This window comes from Leopardus geoffroyi, chromosome D2 (genome assembly GCF_018350155.1).
Source record: "Leopardus geoffroyi isolate Oge1 chromosome D2, O.geoffroyi_Oge1_pat1.0, whole genome shotgun sequence".
NCBI classification, from domain to species: domain Eukaryota; kingdom Metazoa; phylum Chordata; class Mammalia; order Carnivora; family Felidae; genus Leopardus; species Leopardus geoffroyi.
Window position 1 is genome coordinate 63850363 of NC_059334.1, and position 22306 is coordinate 63872668.

General features: G+C 40.8%; 1 protein-coding gene across 2 annotated transcripts in view; it reads left to right on the plus strand.

Annotated features, from left to right (window-relative positions):
• Positions 1-22306, plus strand: part of SORCS3 (sortilin related VPS10 domain containing receptor 3) — a 593451-nt gene that overhangs the window by 560942 nt on the left and 10203 nt on the right. For both annotated transcript variants that reach the window (XM_045438831.1, XM_045438829.1), the window contains exons 19-23: positions 724-910; positions 6523-6656; positions 16097-16220; positions 17828-17940; positions 21920-22051. In XM_045438831.1, the coding sequence (XP_045294787.1) occupies positions 724-910; positions 6523-6656; positions 16097-16220; positions 17828-17940; positions 21920-22051 (690 nt within the window). The remainder of the gene's footprint in view (positions 1-723; positions 911-6522; positions 6657-16096; positions 16221-17827; positions 17941-21919; positions 22052-22306) is intronic.

The following is a 22306-nucleotide window of genomic DNA, read 5'->3' on the forward strand; positions in this document are numbered from 1 at the left end:
CAAGGTCAGCAGAGCACAGATGTAATTTTAACTGGTATGTAGTATCCATGTGTAGCCTGGGAATAATCATCCTACCTCACAGAGTTATTTTGAAGGTGTGGTATAGACTATGTGTTAGGTGATAAACATAATGCTTGGAACATAATAATAAATATTAAAACATAGGAATAATTATATATAGTTCTAGCATTGTAGTTGAGAGCATTAGTGTTGAAACCAGACTGGCTGGGTTCAAAATTGGTCTCTTCCACTACTAGCTGTGAGTCTTTGGTCTACTTATTTATTTTTGTCCCCATTTATAAAATGGGGAAAGTAATACTTTCTGCGTTAGAAAGTTGTGAGGAGATCAATTGCTTGGAACTGAAAAGAAACTTTGTAAGTATTAGCTGTTACTACTATTGCTGTTATTCTTATGACACAGGAGAGGAATATTAAAGCATGTGTGTGCCTAGAACTCCCTAGAGGCTTTACCTTGTCCCCTTGGGCCCATGTCAGAGGCTGCCCTGAGCTTGGGCTTACGGGGACAACAGGTCCATAGGACCTCCCCGTGATGCCCAGTGGATATCATGTAAGAGTCTGATGGTTGTGTGGAGGGTGCTTCAGCCCTGAGAGAGTCTCTAAGTCCTCAAGAGGGTGATGCAGAAGGCACAGGACCAAGCATCCAATAGGAGTCAGACTGGACATGTGAGTGAGCCCAGGCCCACTGCTATTCCCCCCGTGCAGGGTGATCTCCAAAGGACAAACATCCAGCTTGACTTTGGGGATGGGATTGCAGTGTCCTATGCTAACTTCAGCCCCATCGAGGATGGCATCAAGCACGTGTACAAGAGTGCGGGCATCTTCCAGGTGACGGCCTATGCAGAGAACAACCTGGGCTCAGACACAGCTGTCCTCTTCCTGCACGTGGTTTGTAAGTAGCATGAGCCTTCTCCTTTCTTATGTTCCTCCCAATTGACAACTGGTGTCAAGACTTCTGGGATGCAGAGCTGAGACTAGCTTTGGTATGACTGCCACCCTTTTGTAATGGCCCAAGTGGAGAGACTGAGATGTGTGCTCATTTGTGTTTCAGTTTTCTGACACCGAAGTAGTTTAAATATCTTGAAAGTCTGGATAGTATTACCAACTGGCCCCTCCTTTTCAGTCCCACTACGTCCTGATGGACGTATGCTATGGAGACACACATTCAGGTGAAAGTCATTTCACTTTGCTTTGGAGAGTCCTAAGAATATAGGAAGAGGAAGCTCACCTGGTTCATGACCACATGGTCACTTCCAAGCTACTATAAGTGAAGGCAGCCCGAATCAAAGTAAATTTCTAATCTCTGTTGGAAGAACCAAAGAAGGGTTAAAGAAACATGTATGGATTTTTGAAAATGTAGAACTGAGCACACAAAAGAACCTAATTCTTATGTCCAAGGTTACTGTAAGTTCACTCCTATCGTAAACAATTCTAAGGACTCTCCAAAATGTTTTTGTTGACCTGGAACGTATTGCATTACTATTGACTGTCGCTTGGCCCAAATCAAAACAACAGCTGAAGTTCCAAAGTACTTTGTGTGTAATGGATACATTTTGTGTATTTGCTATCCTGGGACTTAATTCATGTAAAATGAAACTTAAATATTATGATTTTAGCATGTTGGGTCAAGACATGTTATGGGCTGGTATTGATTTCCTATGCCTTTCTCAGTGATACTCATGGGCCTAAGGAATTCTATGGTTCTAATTTATATACCCCATTATGTTTGGGGAGTAATATACTATATATGGTAAAAATTATATGTCCCCAAAGAGTCTAGGTGAATGCAAGAAGTATCTCCACCTCAGTGATGACGTAAACTCCACTTTATAAGCTGCCTACATTTAAAAGGTTTCTGGAAAACAGTAAGCTATCTAGTTGTCTAGCATTTTAATCATAGTGGTAGCACAAGGGCCACCAGTGATAGGGGAAGAGCACCGGGGGACACCTGGATGATAGATCAGTTACATCCCTAAAGATGCCAGGATACTTGGCCACAAGATAAATTATTTCTTCTCTGGATTTTCTGAACTCCAATTTCAAAATGGCTTAATTCTAACTGGTACTTTGCCTCACATGGCTCTTGTAACAAATAGGAAATGTAAATAAAACACCCAATTATTTACTAATTTACTCAACAAATGTTTGTTGGATCTGAATATATGTAAGGCATTCAGCAAGGCACCGGGAAAGTAACAATACAGATATGGCCTGAGTCTTGAAGACTTTACATTCTGGTGGGTGAGGGCAGGTGCTGCTAGAAATGGGCCATCAATAGCCCAAGTGGTAATAACCATACTACACCAATTATACTCATTCTGTGCCAGAAGCACCAGATCCAAAACCCAGGTAGGTGGCATGCAGGGTGTTCATGAGTCAGGGTTTAGAACAAAGGGACCTCTGTTTGAAATCTGATTATATCCCTTTGTTAAACATCTAATACTGATCAACTTTCTTACTCTACAAACTTCTGATTGCTCATCTTTAATAGTTAGGTTATAGGGAAGCTATGAGAATCAAATTGGATTATGAATATGGTTCACGGGTCCCCAGGACCACCCCCTTGGGTTTGTTGATTCACTAAAAGGACTCACAGGACTCAACATATTGTCATACCCAAGACTGTGATTTATTACAGTGAAAGGTGACAAAATAAGATGAGCAAAGGAAAAGGGCCAGAGGGCAAAATCTGGAGGAAGCCAGTCGTGATCTCCAAAGAGTCAGCCCCTATCATGGTGTCACCCAACATGAGTAATTCCTCCAGCAAGGAGTTCTAGAAGCACATGAGAAGGGCTCTTTACCAGAGAAGCTGCTTAGAAATTCAGTACCCATGATTTTTGGGGAAGGACTGGTCAGGTAGGCATCTCCTGCCTAGTGTATGCTAGAATTCCAGACACCCTAAGGAAAATACGTTCTCAGAATAAACCATATTGTTGGCATAAACTATCTAGACATAGTGAACCACTCTTAGCAGTTAACTGTTGAGTGGAAATACCCTCAAAGCCAAGTTTCCAGATGTTATCAAGAGCCAATCTTGCACACAAGTCTTTCCAAGGATGCAATTTCAGGTCTATGTTAACATTTTTCTGCACAGTATGCAAAATGCCACTTAACCACCCAGCTTGGCACATGATGAATGTTACCTGTTATAGTAATTACTAAGTACTACCTACTAACTTTCTGCCTGACACTTCTGCTGCATTTAAAAATGAAGACAAAGAGGGAAAATTTACTTTCCTCTCTCCCACCCATATTCCTAATTCTAACAATAGCGGACCTTGCCCGAAGGGTGCAAAGACCAGTGTATCTTAGTGGCAAAAATCACAACAGCAAGGAACTGATTTATACTGTGGGTTATGTGCATGAAGGAGGAAATGTTCCTTGAAACTTTTATCATGCTCGTAATTCCCTCCAAATCAATCATGGCTGCATTTACCAGACAGTTATTATAGTGGAAACTGCTCTTGGCCTCACCTTGGGCCATTAGCTAACAAAAGTAGTTGTTAGCCACCCATAATAACCAATCTCGCACAAATTATTAGATTTTTATCAAAAAGAGCACTGTTTGACAGTGAGGATTTTATGAGTTGGCTGTGCTCCCTCCTGAATCCTTCCTCTCTCTTCTCTCTGGTCACTGGTATATCCCTAGGTTGAAGCCCGGAGCATCTGGTTCAGGTTCTTTGCCCTACAAAGCTATTACATGTTGGGGTGCCTGGGTGGCTCAGTTGGTTAAACATCCGACTTCGGCTCAGGTCATGATCTCACGGTTTGCGAGTTGGAGCCCCGCATCGGGCTCTGTGCTGACAGCTTGGAGCCCGGAGCCTGCTTTGGATTCTGTGTCTCCCTCTCTCTCTCAGCCCCTCCCCCACTCGCGCTCTCTCTCTCTCTCTCAAAAATAAATAAACGTTAAAAAAAACTATTATGTGTTGTTGTTCCTTGAGATTCTGTTTACCCAAACATGCTTGTCTTGAATTTGGAAAAAATGTGATTATGTTTGATAGTGTGCCAATTCATGGAAACTGTATCCCTTTGTTTGCAGTGAGTTTAGGGAGAAGGATATCTCCTTTTACCTTTTTGGGCATCAAAGTACCTGACAGTGTGTAGCTGGGCCAAGGCCCTTGAATGACAGAAAGCTGAGAAGAAGTGCCAGGGCCACAAGCCATTAGCAGTATCATCACTTAACTGTGGAAAGGCCTGGGATTCTGATGAGCTGGCCAGGGGAATAAGCTTCCTGCATTATGAGGGAGGGATATAACAGGAGAATTGACTTTAAGGGTAAATGGTCCCTTTCCCAGCAGGGGAGGAATGAGCTCTGTATCTGGGCACAGAGAAAGACTCTGGGGTGTTATTGTAAACACAGAGTTCTCATCTCCCTCCTAGGACATGGCTGGCTAGGGGCTCCTTCCCACTGTCTCATTCTCCTCCTCATGAATCAGTAAAACACAAACAACAAAGAAAGGTAAATCATATAAGGTCCTAAAAATGAGTAATTAAGTCACAAAAGTAGCCAGTGCTTTCTCATAACTTGTAGGTATTTGTATTTTCACCAACAATTAAACCATACAAAAATAATTGAGCAGAATTTCTTATTGAAAATAGTTAAACCTTCGGGGGTGCCTGGTTCAGTCAGTTAAGCATCCAGCTTCAGCTCAGGTCATGATCTCGTGGTTTGTGAGTTCGAGCCCCATGTCGGACTCTGTGCTGACAGCTCAGAGCATGGAGCCTTCTTCGGATTCTCTGTCTCCCTCTTTCTCTGCTCGTGCTCTCTCTCTCTCTATCTCTCTCAAAAATAAATAAACATTTAAAAAAATTTTTAAGGAAAATAATTAAACCTTTAGCCAAATGTGTATCTGAAGTGACAAGGTTGAAATTATTTGCTAGAAGAGACTATTTGCTGGAAGAAACCTTGAGGGTTGTATGTCTGTGGTCAGGTCAGAGAGCTGTAATCAATGAGTAGTTTCAAGCTGTAGATACACAGGTCCTCGAACACGTGTTGACTGTTCAGGAAAGTACAGCATGGACAGTGGCAGGCAGGCCTGACTGCTCTCCTCGTTTCAGCATTTGTCTTTACCCAAACACCTTCTCCCTCAGCATAAATCTACCTACAATACCGGCGATGCCCAGTGAGACTCAGAAGAACTTCTGCTGTCTTAGAGGGACTTCTATGCAATGGTACACAGAGACAGCGATAGTGGTGGTAGAAATAGTGCCCACCCAGAATTAACGGGATGGTACTTTTAACATCCAGATATCACATTCACATGTTCTGATTCCTATAAGGAAGATGCGGGACAACGTAATGGTAAGGGACTGTGTAAGGTCAAGGCTCTGTAAGAAAGAGGAAAAGATCATACAACTAAATTTAAACCAGACCAGAAATGAGAAGAAGCCATCTGTTTTCTTCCCTTTAAACCGAGCTGCCTCCAAAATAACCCAAGATGTAAATAGTGAAGGTTGAGTGGCCTGAAAAATGTCCCACCTATGAGAAGAACTCAAGGCCCCCAACTAAAAAGATGTGTGGACTGCAGTCTTGACTTTTAGTTATTCTTGACACTATCATGATGGAAACCAGGAATATTTGTGCTAGCATAGTGTGAACAGATAATGGGATATGTTAATTGGGTTTGGTTAAGTAGCAAGGATATAAAGAAGGGAAAGGAGGAAAAGGGAAGGAAGGAAAGGAAAAGAGGAAAGAGTGGAAGTGGGGGGGAGAGGAAAACCCCACAGAGTTAAAAAAGATAACATATCCACCCCACAGTGCAACACTGACCTGTTAATGTTTTCCAGCAGCTTTTCCTCTTCTCATTTTATTTTGGAAATGAATTAAATTAAAATCCTTATTGATGTGTTCATATATTTTCTCTGACTTGCTGCTTATATCAGTTTTCTGCAGGAAAAAAAGAGAAATTTGCTCACCTTTTTGCAAGCAGCTTTTTTATTATTTGGGAACCTGGAATTTGTTTCTCCTTTGATTTAGGGAGATACACATTTTCCTTTTTGTAAAACAGCCTTGCCAGCTTCTGAATGACGCCCACTGAGTATTGCAGATGACGGGCACAATGGCGGATTGTTGAAGAGGATGGAACCAATTAACAATCAAGGATAATGGAAGAGCCCTCCATATGATGCGCTGACCCCACATGACAATACAGGCTAATTGTCAGAAATGAAAGAGACTGCTGTTTATCTTCCTATTTATTGGCTAAGTGTCTAATAAACTGGCTTTGTCCTTGGATTGGAGGTTCATAAGTATTCATGGTTAGGCACATCAGATGTAAATGTATTTCGGATGTCATTCAAAAAGTCTGAGGTCTGATTTATGTTCCCTTTTATACAAGGTGCTTTATTTCAAGCACACACCCACATCTCAACATTTGTGAGTTTGTGATCCTTGTTTTACTATAGTTTATGGTAATAGGGGTTAAGATTAAGAATCTGGGAGCGCGATGAAGTTCGTTTATTCCCAGGATATAAACATTCATATTGTTTTCCTTGTTCCCACAGGTCCCGTGGAGCATGTTCATCTCCGAGTTCCATTTGTTGCTATAAGAAATAAGGAGGTCAACATCAGTGCGGTTGTGTGGCCCAGTCAACTGGGGACCCTCACCTATTTCTGGTGGTTTGGCAATAGCACAAAGGTTCGGCCCTTTCTGATCCATGTCTGAGTAGATCTGTGCTGAATTCTTCTATCTTCCAGCGTCCGTGTTGACATTGGGGACATCAGAGATGTGGGCAATAGGGAGTACTTCCTGAATCTATGAATCCACATAATTGAATATCACATACGTCTCTATACCAGATTCATTATTATAGTAGGGAAAGTTCAAACAATCCTGAGGAAGAAAGAGTACTCTGAGAAGCTATACAAACCTACTTCCATAATCAGTATTTCTAAAACTTCATTTGCTCTATTTTTTTTTAATCCTGGGCTCTCCACTCACTAGCTATGTAAAGGAAGCCACTTAGCATCTCTGAGATTCCGTGATTCCATCTGGAAATGTGAATTATATCTCTAAACACAGAGATGTGAAAATCAAATCAAATAATGCATGTAAAGAACCCTTCTCCAAGACCTACTAGATGTTCTATGAAGCCCAGGGTTTTCTTTAGGTTCTTTTTTAGACTGATGCTGCCAAGCCTCTAAGAAGGGGACTAAGAGGGCTAAACTCTGAACTTGGCACATCCTCCCTACTCCCCGCAACTGGTGATGGTGATACCTGTGTCAACAGTGACTACACTTGTATAATAGGAGCTGGGAGCAGTTAGTCTGAGGGTCTCTAAATGTAAGGGCTTCGTGTTTTTCTCCATTCCTGATTTTGTCTACATTTTGCTTGGTCATTCTTGATGTGATTGGCATTAACCATCTTAGACCTTTCATTTTTAAAAAGTAAGAAAGATATCGTATCACACTTGGTAATGCTGGATATCTCAAGAAAGGGGAAGCAAATATTCAGTTCTATGTAGTAATTCCTTTAAAAAAGAAATGAACAATGATGGCTTTGTTTGTTTCGAGATGACCAAAAAGAACTTCAGTCCCTGCATGGTAAGAGTGGGAGATGATTCACCCTGCTCTTTTTTAGGGAGGTGGCACGACATTGTGATGAAAACATGGACCTTGGAGTCACAGTGACAGTGCCAGCTGTGTGAGCTTGATGAGGTCACTTGACCTAAAATTTAATTCAGTCAGCGCAAATTGGAGCGAATAATGCCTATATCATCTTAATTGTTGTGAAAATTAAATAAGATGCTATGTATCTCCCTAGTACATGCTAGGTACTCACTAAATGGATGCTTTTTATAAAAAACTTGGAGTTAGGATGGGTTGATAAAAGACAGACTTATGGACCCAAGGGACCCTTTTCTGTTTGCATTGTTCATGCTGTATACTTTCAAGTCAGTTTCTTAATATAGGTTGTGATGCTTTTGCATTTCTGGAAAGATTATTCACCAGGACAAGAGATACAGAAGTTAGTTATTAAGATCCCCATTTGGTACATTAGAGAAGTGAAGTTCCCTGCGTGAGATGAGCATCCCAAGGTCAAACATCTGGTTAATTGTGGAGCCAGGTCTCCTAACTCCCATCTACCATGCACCACCCCAGCCCCAGGATGCATTAGCTGCATCGCTCTGTTTGTCTTCTAGAGGTTACAGACCCTAAAATCTTTCTTCAATCACCAGCAGACATATATAGTGAAAGAGGAAAGAGAGAATCATTTGGGAGGAGAAAATTAGAAACAGAGGATTTTAAGTGCCTTTATCTGCTGAGAACTTTTGGCTGTCAGGCCAGGGAATTCTTTGCTGTTAGTGTTCATTTACCAGGTGATCTTTACTGAGGCTGCTGTGCTCAAGGAGAGAAGTTCTTCGCAGTTGTCAACACAGTGATTTACTCAACAGCCCACAAGGAGCTGGAGACACAGTGTTTCTCTACAGCACCATTTTTCCCCTTTGAATATGTTTTTTTTTCCTTTGAGTATTCTAAGACCTGAATTCTAAGGCTTTTACTAGTTACTTAAGGCTTTACTAGTTACTTAATCTAGTCTGGTTAATCCAGACTAGTAGTTAATCTAATCTACTTAATGCAGTTTAATCTAGTTTCTTAAATTTTGGTAAGTAAACACAGAAGTGGGGAGTCAGGTTTCTGTTTCTCTAATGATTATCTTTGTTTGCTTAAACAAATCACCTGATCTAAATATCAGTGCTTTTTCTCTCTGTAGAGCAAGGATACTAATATCTAATCCACAGACATCACTGAGTTATTATTTGAAATATACATCTAGCTAATCTATATTATGCCATATTAGGAGAAGGGAAATTTTAAATTACAGAACGGCATTACAGTTTTGTTTTGGTTTGGGTTGATGGTAACCTGAGGTCTTCTTTGATTAGGAATTTCCACCTATAAGCTTGAGCATGAAGTGCTACACAAGTGCCCAGAATAGAGCAGTTTTAAAATAATAAATCTGGGTTGCAGTCCAGAATCAGATTCTTCTTGGCTGTATGTGTATAGTCAATCATGCAATTTCTCTGAACCTCAGTTTTGGTCTTTGTACCATCAGAGTAATAATAGTAGTAACTATTAGTAACTAATAGTGAACAAGTAGTAACCAGTAATAATTAATATTAGTAACTTAGATGTACTTAGAATATATCTAATAGCCCTTGAAAATATCAGTCAGGGTGGTGCTTGTCATTTGCATCAATGGCATCTACATTTCAATGGTGTATCTGACTTGGTTTCCTAGATTTCTCTCCCCCATCTAAGAATGGTTATTTGGTCCAGGTGAAAGAGATATATTTTCAGTTTTGTTTTGTTTTGTTTTGTTTTGTTTTGTTTTGTTTTGTTTTGTTTTTGCTAGCACCACACCAGAAGCATATCAAGGGGGCCTCATCGCCCAATTGATCCAGTGAGCATTATATTTGACTGGCAAGTTAATGAGTGTCTTTGAATGTTTTGGTGAGGGCTCTGACTTGGTGCTATTTGTTTGTTTGTTTGTTTGTTTTTAATTTAACTAAGTTTATTTTTTTTTCAATGTATGAAATTTATTGTCAAATTGGTTTCCATACAACACCCAGTGCTCATCCCAAAAGGTGCCCTCCTCAATACCCATCACCCACCCTCCCCTCCCTCCCACCCCCCATCAACCCTCAGTTCTCAGTTTTCAAGAGTCTCTTATGCTTTGGCTCTCTCCCACTCTAACCTCTTTTTTTTTCCCTTCCCCTCCCCCATGGGTTTCTGTTAAGTTTCTCAGGATCCACATAAGAGGGAAAATATATGGTATCTGTCTTTCTCTGTATGGCTTATTTAACTCAGCATCACACTCTCCAGTTCCATCCACATTGCTACAAAGGGCCATATTTTGTTCTTTCTCATTGCCATGTAGTACTCCATTGTGTATATAAACCACAATTTCTTTATCCATTCATCAGTTGATGGACATTTAGGCTCTTTCCACAATTTGGCTATTGTTGAGAGTGCTGCCATAAACATTGGGGTACAAGTGCCCCTATGCATCAGTACTCCTGTATCTGACTTGGTGCTATTTGGTTCCCATTAACTAGCAAACTGATCTGTAAAAGGAGATAATGCTAATTTTTTTAATGTTTATTTTTGAGAGAGAGAGACAGAGCATGAGCAGGGGAGGGGCAGAGAAAGAGGGAGACACGGAATCCAAAGCATGCTCCAGGCTCTGAGCTGTCAGCACAGAGCCTGATGCGGGATTCAAACTCATGAACCATGAGATCATGGCCTGAGCTGAAGTTGGACACTTAACTGACTGAGCCACCCAGGCGCCCCAGGAGCTAGTACTAATTTCAGGCATTTATTTCTACTACAGCTTTGTAGGAGGCTGTTGATACACATCATTTTATTTAATCATTAGAACATTACTGATGGAGAAAATTATCCCATTTTTCAGAGAAAACACTTAGGCTAATAACCTTGTAAAGTAGTTTTATGGGTATGTGTGTGTGTGTGTGTGTGTGTGTGTGAGAGAGAGAGAGAGAGAGAGAGAGAGAGAGAGAGAGAGAGAGAGAGAGTTGTGACTGAGTGAATTATGCAAGTTTACCCAGATGGTCGAATTAAATCAAGAATCAGCTCACCCCTGCCTTTATACCTAGCCCTTCACTCGGTGGTGTCAGGAATAGAGGAACACATACAACATTGTCCCTACCTTCAAGGAGATCAAAGTTCAAATGAGAAGGCATGATGAACACAGATGCAATGATTGGTGAGCCCATGTGATGTACAAATAAATAGAAGAGAATAAACATTCCTCAAATCCAACAATAGTCTCATATACCTACAAACCTATCACAGGAGATGTGAAATTGCATCAGTAGCTCCATAGATCTTATTCAAGAGCCCATATTTTGTGCTAGATGTTTTGAGGAATACAAATCTGTGTAAATTCCATTTGTTATCTTTAAGAAGCTATCTTTTGGAGAATATGAAGGCATAGGTACTATAAGGGAAGGTGGTAGGGATGTAATATTATTGGCCCAGTCAAGCAGCCTAGGTGGTGATGGATGTACACCTTGTTGGTCATGGAGTGAGTCACGTATGAAGTTGGTCTTAACCTGGCATTGAAGAAACAGAATTGAGGCAGAGAAGGGGAAAGAGATTTGTATGGAAAAGTAAGGAATGGTTGTATCCTGTGTAGACTGATTCAGACAAAACAGAGGGTCCATTTTGGTAGAAATGAGATAAGACACTGAAAGGTAGGGAAGATAGGTGACAGGTGGCTTTCAATGGCACAAATGGATGTTTTTTTTTTTTTTTTTGTCATAGAAATTCAGATTTACAATAGGATGACAGAAGATAGAATCAGATTCATGGACAGTGATACTTTTGATGAGCTTTTTGATGTGTTTGTGTGTGTGTTGTGTGTTTAATTTTTTCCCCTATGAATTTTCACATTTATTCCTTAGTCCTAACACCTGTATAGATGCTATTTTGCTGGTCTTTGTGTATATTTTAGGGTTTTTTTTTTACATAGGTCTAATCATAGTATATCCTCAATTATGTATTCTACCTTTTCAACTTCATATGATGAACACATTTTACATGTAACTATATAATCTGCTGAAGGTTTTCAGTAAGGCAGGCATAGTCATTGCATAGTCTTTCCAATTTGGGAATAGTAGCTTTTATAAAAGTATATATTTAAATTGTAGAGGTTTCATTATGTTCAGTATTAACTTGACTTACAGCATCTGGGAAACTGGTATAGGCTGCATCCAAAGGTTTCCCTGAAGCTCCTTGTTCCATTAGTCAAGTGGAAATGTCATAACTAAATAGTCACTCAGAGTTTTGTCAATATCTTTCTGGGCTCAGTGGATAATATGTGACCTGTCACACATGAGGGATTCTCTGTGGGCAGGGATGTATCCCACAACCCAGGCAGGAATGAGGTATTATTCCAAAGGGTCTCACTGTGGGCTGCCACTGCAGCTTGGACAAGGCACAGAGATAGAGAAGTCAATCGGCTGCCTGTTAGATTTGTAGGGCTCTGAAAGGCCAATTTGCTGGGATTAACAGAGGTCTGGCTTAATAAATGTGTCTGCTTGCCTAATAGATTTAGTAAATGAACCTTAAAATACTTGATTTAATTTAGCATTGCGCACTAGATATTGGTAGCCAACAAAGAATTCAGGAATCCTGTTGAGTGTTCCAGGTTTGCAAGGAAGGTGAAATCAGCCATGATGCCATATCAATTGATGAAAAACAAAAGCAATTTGGAAAACAAAATTAGCTCCTGCCTCTTCCCTAGTATGGAAGCTTGTGGTCTGCCATCTGGGGACCAAGTGTTCCCATTCAGCACTATTTGCTGTGACTCAGAGCCCTGACTGGCTGGTAGGATAGCACACTCTCTCCCACCACAGATGGCATTCCCTTTGTCCTGCAGCCCTGCACCCTTGTTTGGTCCCTGGATCTCCTAGGGAAACAGCCAGATGGAGAGAAGATCAAATATTCAGGGACAAGGGGAATTTCACCACTCTCAAAAGAGGTGCCTTTGCCTGACAGATTGCAGCTACCCAAGTCTAAGGTTACAGGAGTGTGTAGAGAAAGGAAGGGGGCACAAATAGACCACTGACAGCTAAGGAAGATGACAAGGAAGTAGTGAACGTTTCATGAAGAGAACACTGTTAAGGTAGAAAAATGCCTGGTGATGAGAGGTGGGAAGATGATAGCTGAGGGTAGAGAACCAAAATGGAGGACAATAGAATATAGCCACGATCAGAGAGAGTCATTCATGGAATCAGGAAAAGTAAAATCATATTGATTGTTCCTTTCATGTTTTCTCTCCCAACATTTTATTATGGAAAACTTCAAATATACACTAAAGTTGAAATAATTTTACAGTGAACATCCATATACCCACCGGCTGTAGCTGCCATTAACATTTACTATGCTTGTTTTATCACCTGTCTGTCTTCTCTGTTCTGTCCATCCATCAATCAATCTTAATTTTTGACTTATTTCAAATTTAGACACCAATATACTTTGTCCTCGATGCTTAAGCTTGCAAGTCATTAACTAGAGTGCAGTATTTGCTTCCCCATGACAGTGTAAAATGTATCAATAATGAAATGCACAAATCTGAAGTGTGCACTTTCTAGGTTTTGACAAACACATTCACATGTAACCCAAACTCCTGTCAAAATACATAGTATTACCATCACTCCAAAAAGTTCTCTCATTCCCTTTCTTAGTCAATACTCACCCCCAATCCCCAAAACCAACCGCTGCTTTGTTTTCCATCATAGATTAGATTTGCCTGTTCTAGAACTTCATCCATATGAATTCTTTTATGTAAGGTTTCTTTCTTATAGGTTTGGGATTTATCTAGGCTGTTGTATGTATCAGTATTTTTTTCCTTTATGTTCATTGTGTGAATACACTATGGCTTTTTTATTATTTTCCTATTGGGGAGTTCCTGGGCTGTTTCCATCTTGGGGCTATTATGAATAAGCTTCCATTAACATTTTTGTTTACTTGTGGACATACATTTTATTTTCTCTTGACTAAATTCTCAGGACTGAAATTGCTAAGTCATAAAACAGAAAATGGTACAATTACTTTGGAAAAATTGTTGCAGTTTCTTATAAAACTAAACTTTTTCCTAAGTTGTTGTGTCATTTCACAGCCCACCAAAAAATGTATGAGAGTTCCAGTGGCTCTGCATCCTTATTAATGTTTTATATTATCATTTTTAAAGAAAATTTAGCCATTCGGTTGGGTATGTCCAAAAAATATGACTAGGTAATGAAACAGTTGAAAGTCTCCTAACAGATAAGATGGAATGGGTTGACCAGTAGGGACTAGAAAGTTTGCCAAAAGCCATTCATCAATCCTCTGTATTCTGATTGTTGAATAAGTTCTCACAGCCCTTCTGACCTAAAGCTTTCATTTAACAGATAAAGTATGAAGGCCCATAATGGGGACAAACTTTGCCCAAGGTAATTTATTACAACATTAATTTAATAAAGCCAGAGTTTCAAATCTTTGTTCTTCTTACACTAGAGATGGCAGTTCTGTGGTGTACATATTGTTATTCCATGGTCATGGCCAACACTGGTGAACTGAACCCAACTTGACTTAGCTTCCTTCTCAACACAGGACACTAAACACCAACCATCTGCCCATGGGAGTTGACATACATCACAGAACCTACTTGCAACTGATTCACTGTTTTATTCAGAAGGCTGTACCTTTGTGTATATTGTTGCTGAGTCTTAATACTTGAACTCTGTGATCTGTCCTTAGTTAAAGGAAAGAGTGTATCTATTTCTACACTCACTTCTTTCATGTAGCAAACAAAAAAGAAAGTGTGTCACAAGCTTAGGGCAATATCTCTAATCTTGCCCAACTCCAGCTATCTGCCTGGCCATAAAATAATGGAGTTACAGAATTTTATTTTTATTTTATTTTACACTTTATTATTTTATTTTATTTTATTTTATTCTATTTTATTTTTTAAGTTTTAATTTAAATTCTAGTTAACTAACATACAGCAAGATATTAGTTTCAAGCATACAATTAAATAAATTGTTAATTTAAATTCCAGTTAGGTAACATATAGTGTAATATTACTTTCAAGTGTACAATACAGTGACTCAACACCTCCATGTGTTACTCGCTGCCATCACAACAAGTGCACTCCTTAATCCCCATCACCTATTTAACCCACCACCACCTCCCTTCTGGTAAACCATCAATTGGTTCTCTGTAGTTAAGAGTCTGTGTCTTGGCATGCCTCTCTCTTTTGTCCCCCCTGTGCTCATTTGTTTTGTTTCTTACATTCCACACATGAATGAAATCATATGTTATTTGTCATTCTCTGACTTATTTTACTTAGCATAATACTTGTGGTGCAATGGTACTCTGTCTGAGTCCAGAATTTTAAAGCAGAAGAAATCAAATTATGTTTCAGAAGCCCACTTGAAAATTGTGAGCTAGAAAGGAATTCCAGTCTTGCCGCAGAGACACTGCCTGAAAGCTGCATCTTTGAGCCTCTGCAGGGCTCTGACACACATATCTAGGCCATGTCTAGTTCAGAGTGCATGCGTGTGCTATGTAAGTGCTGACCCACACTCACCCCCTTAAAGAGCTGCTCTACGCATCCCCAACTGACTACATTCTTGGTCTCCATCCCATTGTTGTCCTGACATACAGAGAGGAGAGGGAGTCTCTTTAAGAGCTGCCTTACAGCAGCCTTCTCCTGTTATGTCTTATCTCATAAACAACAGGAACTTGGACAGGCACAGGCTTAAGATGACCACTGAATAATGACTCTTCAACCTTGGGATCTTCATTCTTCTCTTTGATAAGCACCTAATTATATCAAGATCCTAATTCTCAGGAAAATAATGTAATTATTCTGTTTCTATCCTTGGGAAGCTCCATATGTTATGAAAATAAAGCAGAAGAAAATAACTAAAATGGTCATAGATGTGTATGTTTATATGTTTTCCAACCTACTTAAAATGCCAGGAGTGCCTGGCAATGGAAAACACAGAATAAAACAAAAAGCCAGTGATCTGACCATGCATCCAACTTACATATATATTCTACTATATGAGGGCAGTGTGCCAATAATGGAGATACAGAAGGATGGGGATACAGAAGTAAATAAAGTGTGATCACCTCCCTGAAAGGTCTTATAGTCCAGTGGCATATAGGAGAAAATGCAGTTGACACAGAATATTGGAGGAGAAGAGAAATAAATGATCTGTTCCCAGAGCCAGCTGGAATATGTTACTAATGTTGCTTCTACTTGGCCCCTGGAGAAGGACCAGAGTGATGTGCAAAATCCAGAGTGTCCAATCTTATCTTCATCTTTCAGGATTACATGTTACAGTCCATTTCAAGGATATTAGTACTCTTCCTGGATACCGGCTATAATCACAGTTTTTGGAAGCTATGAAAAGTCATTTTCTTCTTCCCCTTTTCAAGTGAGGATCCCTTGGGGATACACAAATACTATGCAGATTTGTGACAGTCTGAGATTTATAAGAAAGGAAGAAAATCTGATATCCCACAGAGGACTAAGTGGGTATTCCTACTCTTGTCTTTCAGCCCCTCATCACCCTGGATAGCAGCATTTCCTTCACCTTCCTGGCAGAGGGAACCAACAGCATCACTGTCCAGGTGGCTGCTGGAAATGCCCTTATTCAGGACACAAAAGATATCGCTGTTCATGGTAAGCCCTAAAAATTGTTCTGTGATGCCCCCTCCTGCTCAACCAGTCCTCTTTGCTCACCCTGAGGGCAATCCCTGACTGCTTTGGAAATTCCGCAGGCTGGGAAAAAATTACGTAGGTCAACAAGTTTTCCAAACACACTTTCTACCTTGTTCCTGAATAGACACTGAGGTTAAGAGAAACCGGCACAGAATGGCATAGAAAAGCCCTTATTAGTCCCCTAGAAGTAACTGCATCACATCCTGACAGGGTTCTCATTAGACAAAGACATATCATAAGTGGAAGGACACCAAGCTAGAAAGACTATCATAGAACCATCTATATCTGATGTCCTGCTGAAGTATCTACAACATGTATGCATCACCTACCATTTGTGGCCATGGGCACCGGTGATCTCAAAAGAGGAGTCATGGCCCCTGACCTTGCAGAACTCATAGATAAGTTACTGAGATTAACTACACATAACCGATTGTTGGAAATTCTAACATCCTTGGCTGCAAAGGCTCAAAAACAAGACTAAGAATATGAGGGCAGAGCTAGAAAGAAGAGTGGTAAATAGGGCTACTATGCTGTTCTCAATCCTGGAGAACCATTCCTAGCTATTGAATTTATTTTAATCACATTTTCTTCTAGCACCATCCCACACAACCTCCCCCAGGTACCTAAAGACTACTACTATACCTGGGGTTTTCTAAAAGGTTGTACTAAGGTATGTGATCCTCTGACTCAGACCATATTTCTTCAGCCTCACTTCAGGTGGGTGCCTTTTCCTACATCTCTGCGAATTTGATACTCTGGCTCTCTCATCAGGCAGCTGGAAGCCTTTTTTAAGCAAACATTGTTATTGAAGTGTACATTTTTTTAAATTTTTTATTTTAGAGAGAGAGAGAGAGAGAGAGCGAGCAAGTGTGAGCCAGGGAGAAGGGCAGAGGAAGGGAGAGAGAATTCCAAGCAGGCTTCACACCCAGTACAGAGCCCAACACAGGGCTCAATCCCATGATCCTGGGATCATGACCTGAGCTGAAATCAAGAGTCAGATGCCCAACTGACAGAGCCACCCAGGCACCTCTATTGAAGTGTAGATTTAATGCAGACGAGTACACAGATCATAAGTGTTTAGTTTCATGACTTGCCACAACATAAACAGACCTCTGTATCCATCAGCCAAATCAAGAAACTGAACATGGCCCACACCCTACACACAGGGTTTCAATCTAATCCCCTGACAGTTTCTAGGAGGAAGGTCACAGGAAATGAGGGAGGGCAAGTGATAAGTTTCCATTCAAACAAGCACAGGTTGTAAATACTTTATCGTTGGCTCTACATGATACCGCTGACGGTAACAAATGCCTCCTTCTTCTGGAGTTTCATATTTATCTTTCATTTCAGTTAAGATGCTAGGAACTCTTACCTGGTAGGAGCACAAATCCACTTCCAGTCACCAAGCTCCACCTTCTTTTCAGAAGCCAAGAAACACACTGATAAGAAGGAATTTTAGTTGAGGCCACGTAGAAGACTGGACCCTTTCCCTAAAGCACAGTGATCATGCCATCTGCTAATCCACCACCCCTCTCTCAGCCCCACTCACACACCCTCTCTCCTTGCAGAATACTTCCAGTCCCAACTGTTGTCCTTCTCTCCAAACCTGGATTACCACAACCCTGACATTCCTGAGTGGAGGCAAGATATTGGCAATGTCATCAAGAGAGCTCTGGTTAAAGTAGGTTGGTTTTATCTTTGCTTACGTGTTAGTGTATAAAGAAAAAAAAAGAGTGTCTGGTCTAGAATAAATTTTCATGGGTTAAAACCACCATTCTACAGTTATATGAGAATTCTCTGTAAAAAGAGAGACAAGAATCAGGAGGGTAAAGCAAGGATGGAGGGAAGTGGGGACAGTGGAGGAGAGACACACACAGAGAGAGAGATGGGAACCAGTGTTTGAGGATGGGAATTGGCCCTGTCTGTATACCAAATTTTTCTAAGACAAAAGCTTCACCCCTTTAATGAACTAATGGATGGGGGCACTCATTGAATCTATACAGATATTATCATTCACTAGGCTTGTTCTTTGCCCACCAAAGGGGTTTCTTAACCACATATGTGGACTCACAAGACTACCGTTGGCTATACGTGACGATCAGAAGGCTACAAGCCAGAATAAAGAACATACCTTCAGGGTAATAGAGTTCTAGAGTTAACCCAAGGTCATACTGGCCTTAGAGAGCTTTGAAAGGGTTCTGTTAACCCTTTTCTCAGAACTAGGCACTAGAACATAATGATGAATACAACATGGGTTTTCAAATGCAGAGATAAGTCTAACATGATTAGTTCTATGGCAGAGGCATGGTCAGCGTTACAAAAGAGCATGACGAAAAGTAGGATTCACTCTACCCAGACAAATGCAGGATTAGCACATTATTTGTGATTTGATAAATACTTTTGAGCTATTAGGATGGTCTTTGTAGGGAATACTTGAATTCTGTTTTAAAGAGCACAAAATGGTTACAGTTTGTGGTGTCTTTCAGGTAGAATGAACAGTATGTGCAGGCCATGGACTATTGAAAGAGTGGAGCATATTGGGGAAATGATAGAGTTTAGTGTAGCCAGTCTATAGGTTCTAAGGCAAGTATGACTAGACTTGAGCTAGAATGGTTAGGGCAGCTTGTGAAGCATCACAGAAGCTAAAAGGGGTCTGACATACATCTGGTAGGCAGTGGGAACTGGATTTTCTTATTTAAGCAAAAAATACTGAGAATAGATTCGTTTATATTCAGACCCTCATTTTGGTAACAGTGCAGAGGTTGGGCTGCTGAGGTAGGAAGTAAATAAGGTAGGGAATAAATTTCACAAAAGATGACCAGTTAAAAGAGTGCTATAGTTCTCTAGACCAGAGATAACAAGATCTTGAAGAGGAAAGATTCAAAAGCCACTTAGGAAGTTGAACAGTAGAATTGATGACTAATAGAATATAGTGTGAATGAGAGGGAGAGAGAAGCTTTTTGATTCCAAGAGGAGAGGGGTGATGGCCTTGCCCTTAGGCCATGTAGGAGAAACATGCTTGAGGAACGGTAATAGTATGATCTTGTATGTGAGTTTGGAGCACATGAGGAGCAGTTGGGTGAGATAACAAGAGGAGTTGAAACTATGGATCTGAAGGTCAAGTGCATATTCCCCCTGAAGGCAGAAATGTGGAGCAGTGACTGTGGAGGTGATTAGGCCCCCCAGGTGACTGGGATGCAGGGCAGACATGAATGCCAATGCTCCCCAAGGCAGAGGAGGACAATCTAGGGAAGGACCTGGAGAAGGAGTCAGCAAGAGAAGAAGAAGGAGAAGAAGGAGAAGAAGAAGAAGAAGAAGAAGAAGAAGAAGAAGAAGAGGAGGAGGAGGAGGAGGAGGAGGGAGGGGGAGGGGGGGAGGGGAAGAAGGAGAAAGAAGAAGAAGCAGGGGGAGGAGAAGGAGGAGGAGGAGGAAGAGGAGGAGGAAGAAAAGAGTGATTTAAGAGAGCATTCCTATGGGGAGTTGTCTACCAGATGATCTTCATCTGAAATCTTTTTACAAAAACATTTTTCATAGAAAGGGATGAAAATGCTCCTGATCTTGTGTGCCTATTCACAGAAACATCCACAATTCTGTTGTATTTTATATGATTGTGTTTATTAAAAACATACTAAATTTTTAATAAATGACTTGGTAACTGTAATAATAATAATACTAGTAAATAATAATAATCAGACATGTTGATTGATGCCTGGGTCTTAAATCTCAGGAGGATCTGTCCCTCAAGTGTCCCTTTGGATGGGATTAAGTGAATCTAGACAGATGGGTCCAGAGTCTCTCCAAGGTTGCTAATTGACTGATACCCCCTGAGACCACTATTCCCTGGGACAAAGGGTCAGCCCAGCCATTGGGTGATCCTCTGTGCTTTGCCCTCCAGAATGGTCTCTGGAGACTTGCTTTCCCTGGCTGGTTAGTATGAGGCCTTCTTGCCCCATAGACTTGGACACCAAGACTTTCAGCTACTTCGGGTCATGTGTCCCAACAGGAAACGGAGATGTCTGGCCAGTTCCAAGGGATCCTCTGTGTCTGGTAGACTCTTCTGGTTTCTGATTGCTGCTTGTTAGTTCTCTGCAAGTTGGTGCTCTCACTTTTATCACATCCCTGGGAATTAACTCCAATCTGTGAGCCTAGTCCCAAATAGGAATCAGAGCTGAGCAAATGGAATACAACCCCTCCACTTCTATTCAGTCTAGCGACTGTTTATTGAGTCTGTACTCTGTGCAAACATCATCAGAACAGTGAGCTAACTACAAAGACTCCCAGGAATGTCTGGGTTAGCATTCATAAGAACCTCTCAGGGAAAAGCTTATACCAGCCAGATATATTCATGTCACAGGTGAGATGATCTAAGTCCCTGAAACTTGGTAGACATGGTATCTGGAAGTGTTGGCATGAGAGACTAACATGGAGGAGGTCACTGCCAGTGGATATAGTCAGGGGAGACTTCTTGGAGGAGGCAGGTATTTCTGACAAATCAAAAACTATCCTATTTGGATTGGCAGCAGAAGAGGAGGTGTTCTGGATAAAAGACCTTCAGGGGACACATAGGAAAGAATAACCATACTCTTTTCCAGGGTAGGGGGAGCTCAGAGTTTTGTTCTCTTCAGGAATTTGCCTCCAGAGAGGCACTTAATTTTAAGTTTTTATCAAAAAGTAATATAATCCTTTTATTAAACACTCAGGAATAAAAAAAGTTTCACTCACGATCTCAGCATCTTAACACAACTTTTAGTATTTTATTTTGCTTTTTTACTCCTATACATTTTTATTTTTATAGGGTTGTAACCAAAGAAATATAAGGAAATAGATGAGAATGCAGCTATCATAAGTGTTTTTCCATGTTGGCTGACTGTACTAATTATCATTGTAATGGTAAAATAACGTTCTGTTGGATGATTATACCATTATTTACTTATTTTTTTGAAAATTCAAGTTTTTCTCTATTTATTTGCTATTACAAATAATGTTTTTCTTCCTGTGTGTGGCTTTTTCTATATTTTGGATCATTTCCTTAGGACAAACACTCCAAATTACAGTTACTAAATGAAGGGTCTGAATATTTTTATGGCCTTAAAGTAGTCTTTTGAAAAGCAAATCAGCAAAGTGAATTGATTTGTAGGGCTGGCAGCAACAAATGAGGGAGCCTCTTAAGCCTCCCCGACATTAGTGATTTTAACTTAAGAAAAAAAATCCTGCTTTTGTAAGTGAAATAGGGTTTCTTGTTTTTTTTATTTTTTATTTTTTATTTGCATTTCCCCACATTTGCTTGTAACCTCTTATTCCTTGTTTGCATTGCATATCCATGTTTTTGCCAGAAGCTCTAGTCCTCTTAGTACAGAAAAATGGAAAAGAGGGGAGGAGCTTTAGCCACTGTTCCCAGCAACCAATATTTTGAAAATCATCATGGTATTTTAGTTTCAGGATAAATGTATGTAAGAGCCAAAGGAGGTAGTGAAACTAATAATAGCACTTCTAAGGGGAAACAGAAAGAAAGCCTAGAGGAATATTAGAATGTGTGCCTAAAATGCTGTGTTTAAAAAACAAATGTGAGCCTTACAGCCATGTGCACCCTGCTCCTTGTGGTTGACTCGGGGAGGCCGGTTGCTCCGGGGCTCCACTCTGTGGTCTGAACGTCCCTGCAGGTAACGGGTGTCCCGGAAGACCAGATCCTAGTTGCCGTGTTCCCTGGTCTCCCCACTTCGGCAGAGCTCTTCATCCTTCCCCCCAAGAACTTGACGGAGAGGAGGAAAGGCAATGAAGAGGACCTGGAACAAGTAAGTGACAGAACACTTGGCCAGGACACTTGCCTGCCCCCCACAGTCTGAAGGCACACAGTGATCTTTCCAGCCACGAAGGGAGGGGAGCTTTCTCCCATAGGCCCAGCAGCCTGTGGGTCTGCACAGCCCCCAGGGCGGTGCCAGCAGCCAGCCTGGCCCAGAATTAGCGCGAGTGCACAGACTGGAACATTCAGTGCGCAAGAAGGGAAAGCGTCCCTGGCAGCACTCATTCCAACAGTTGGCATCCCTGCA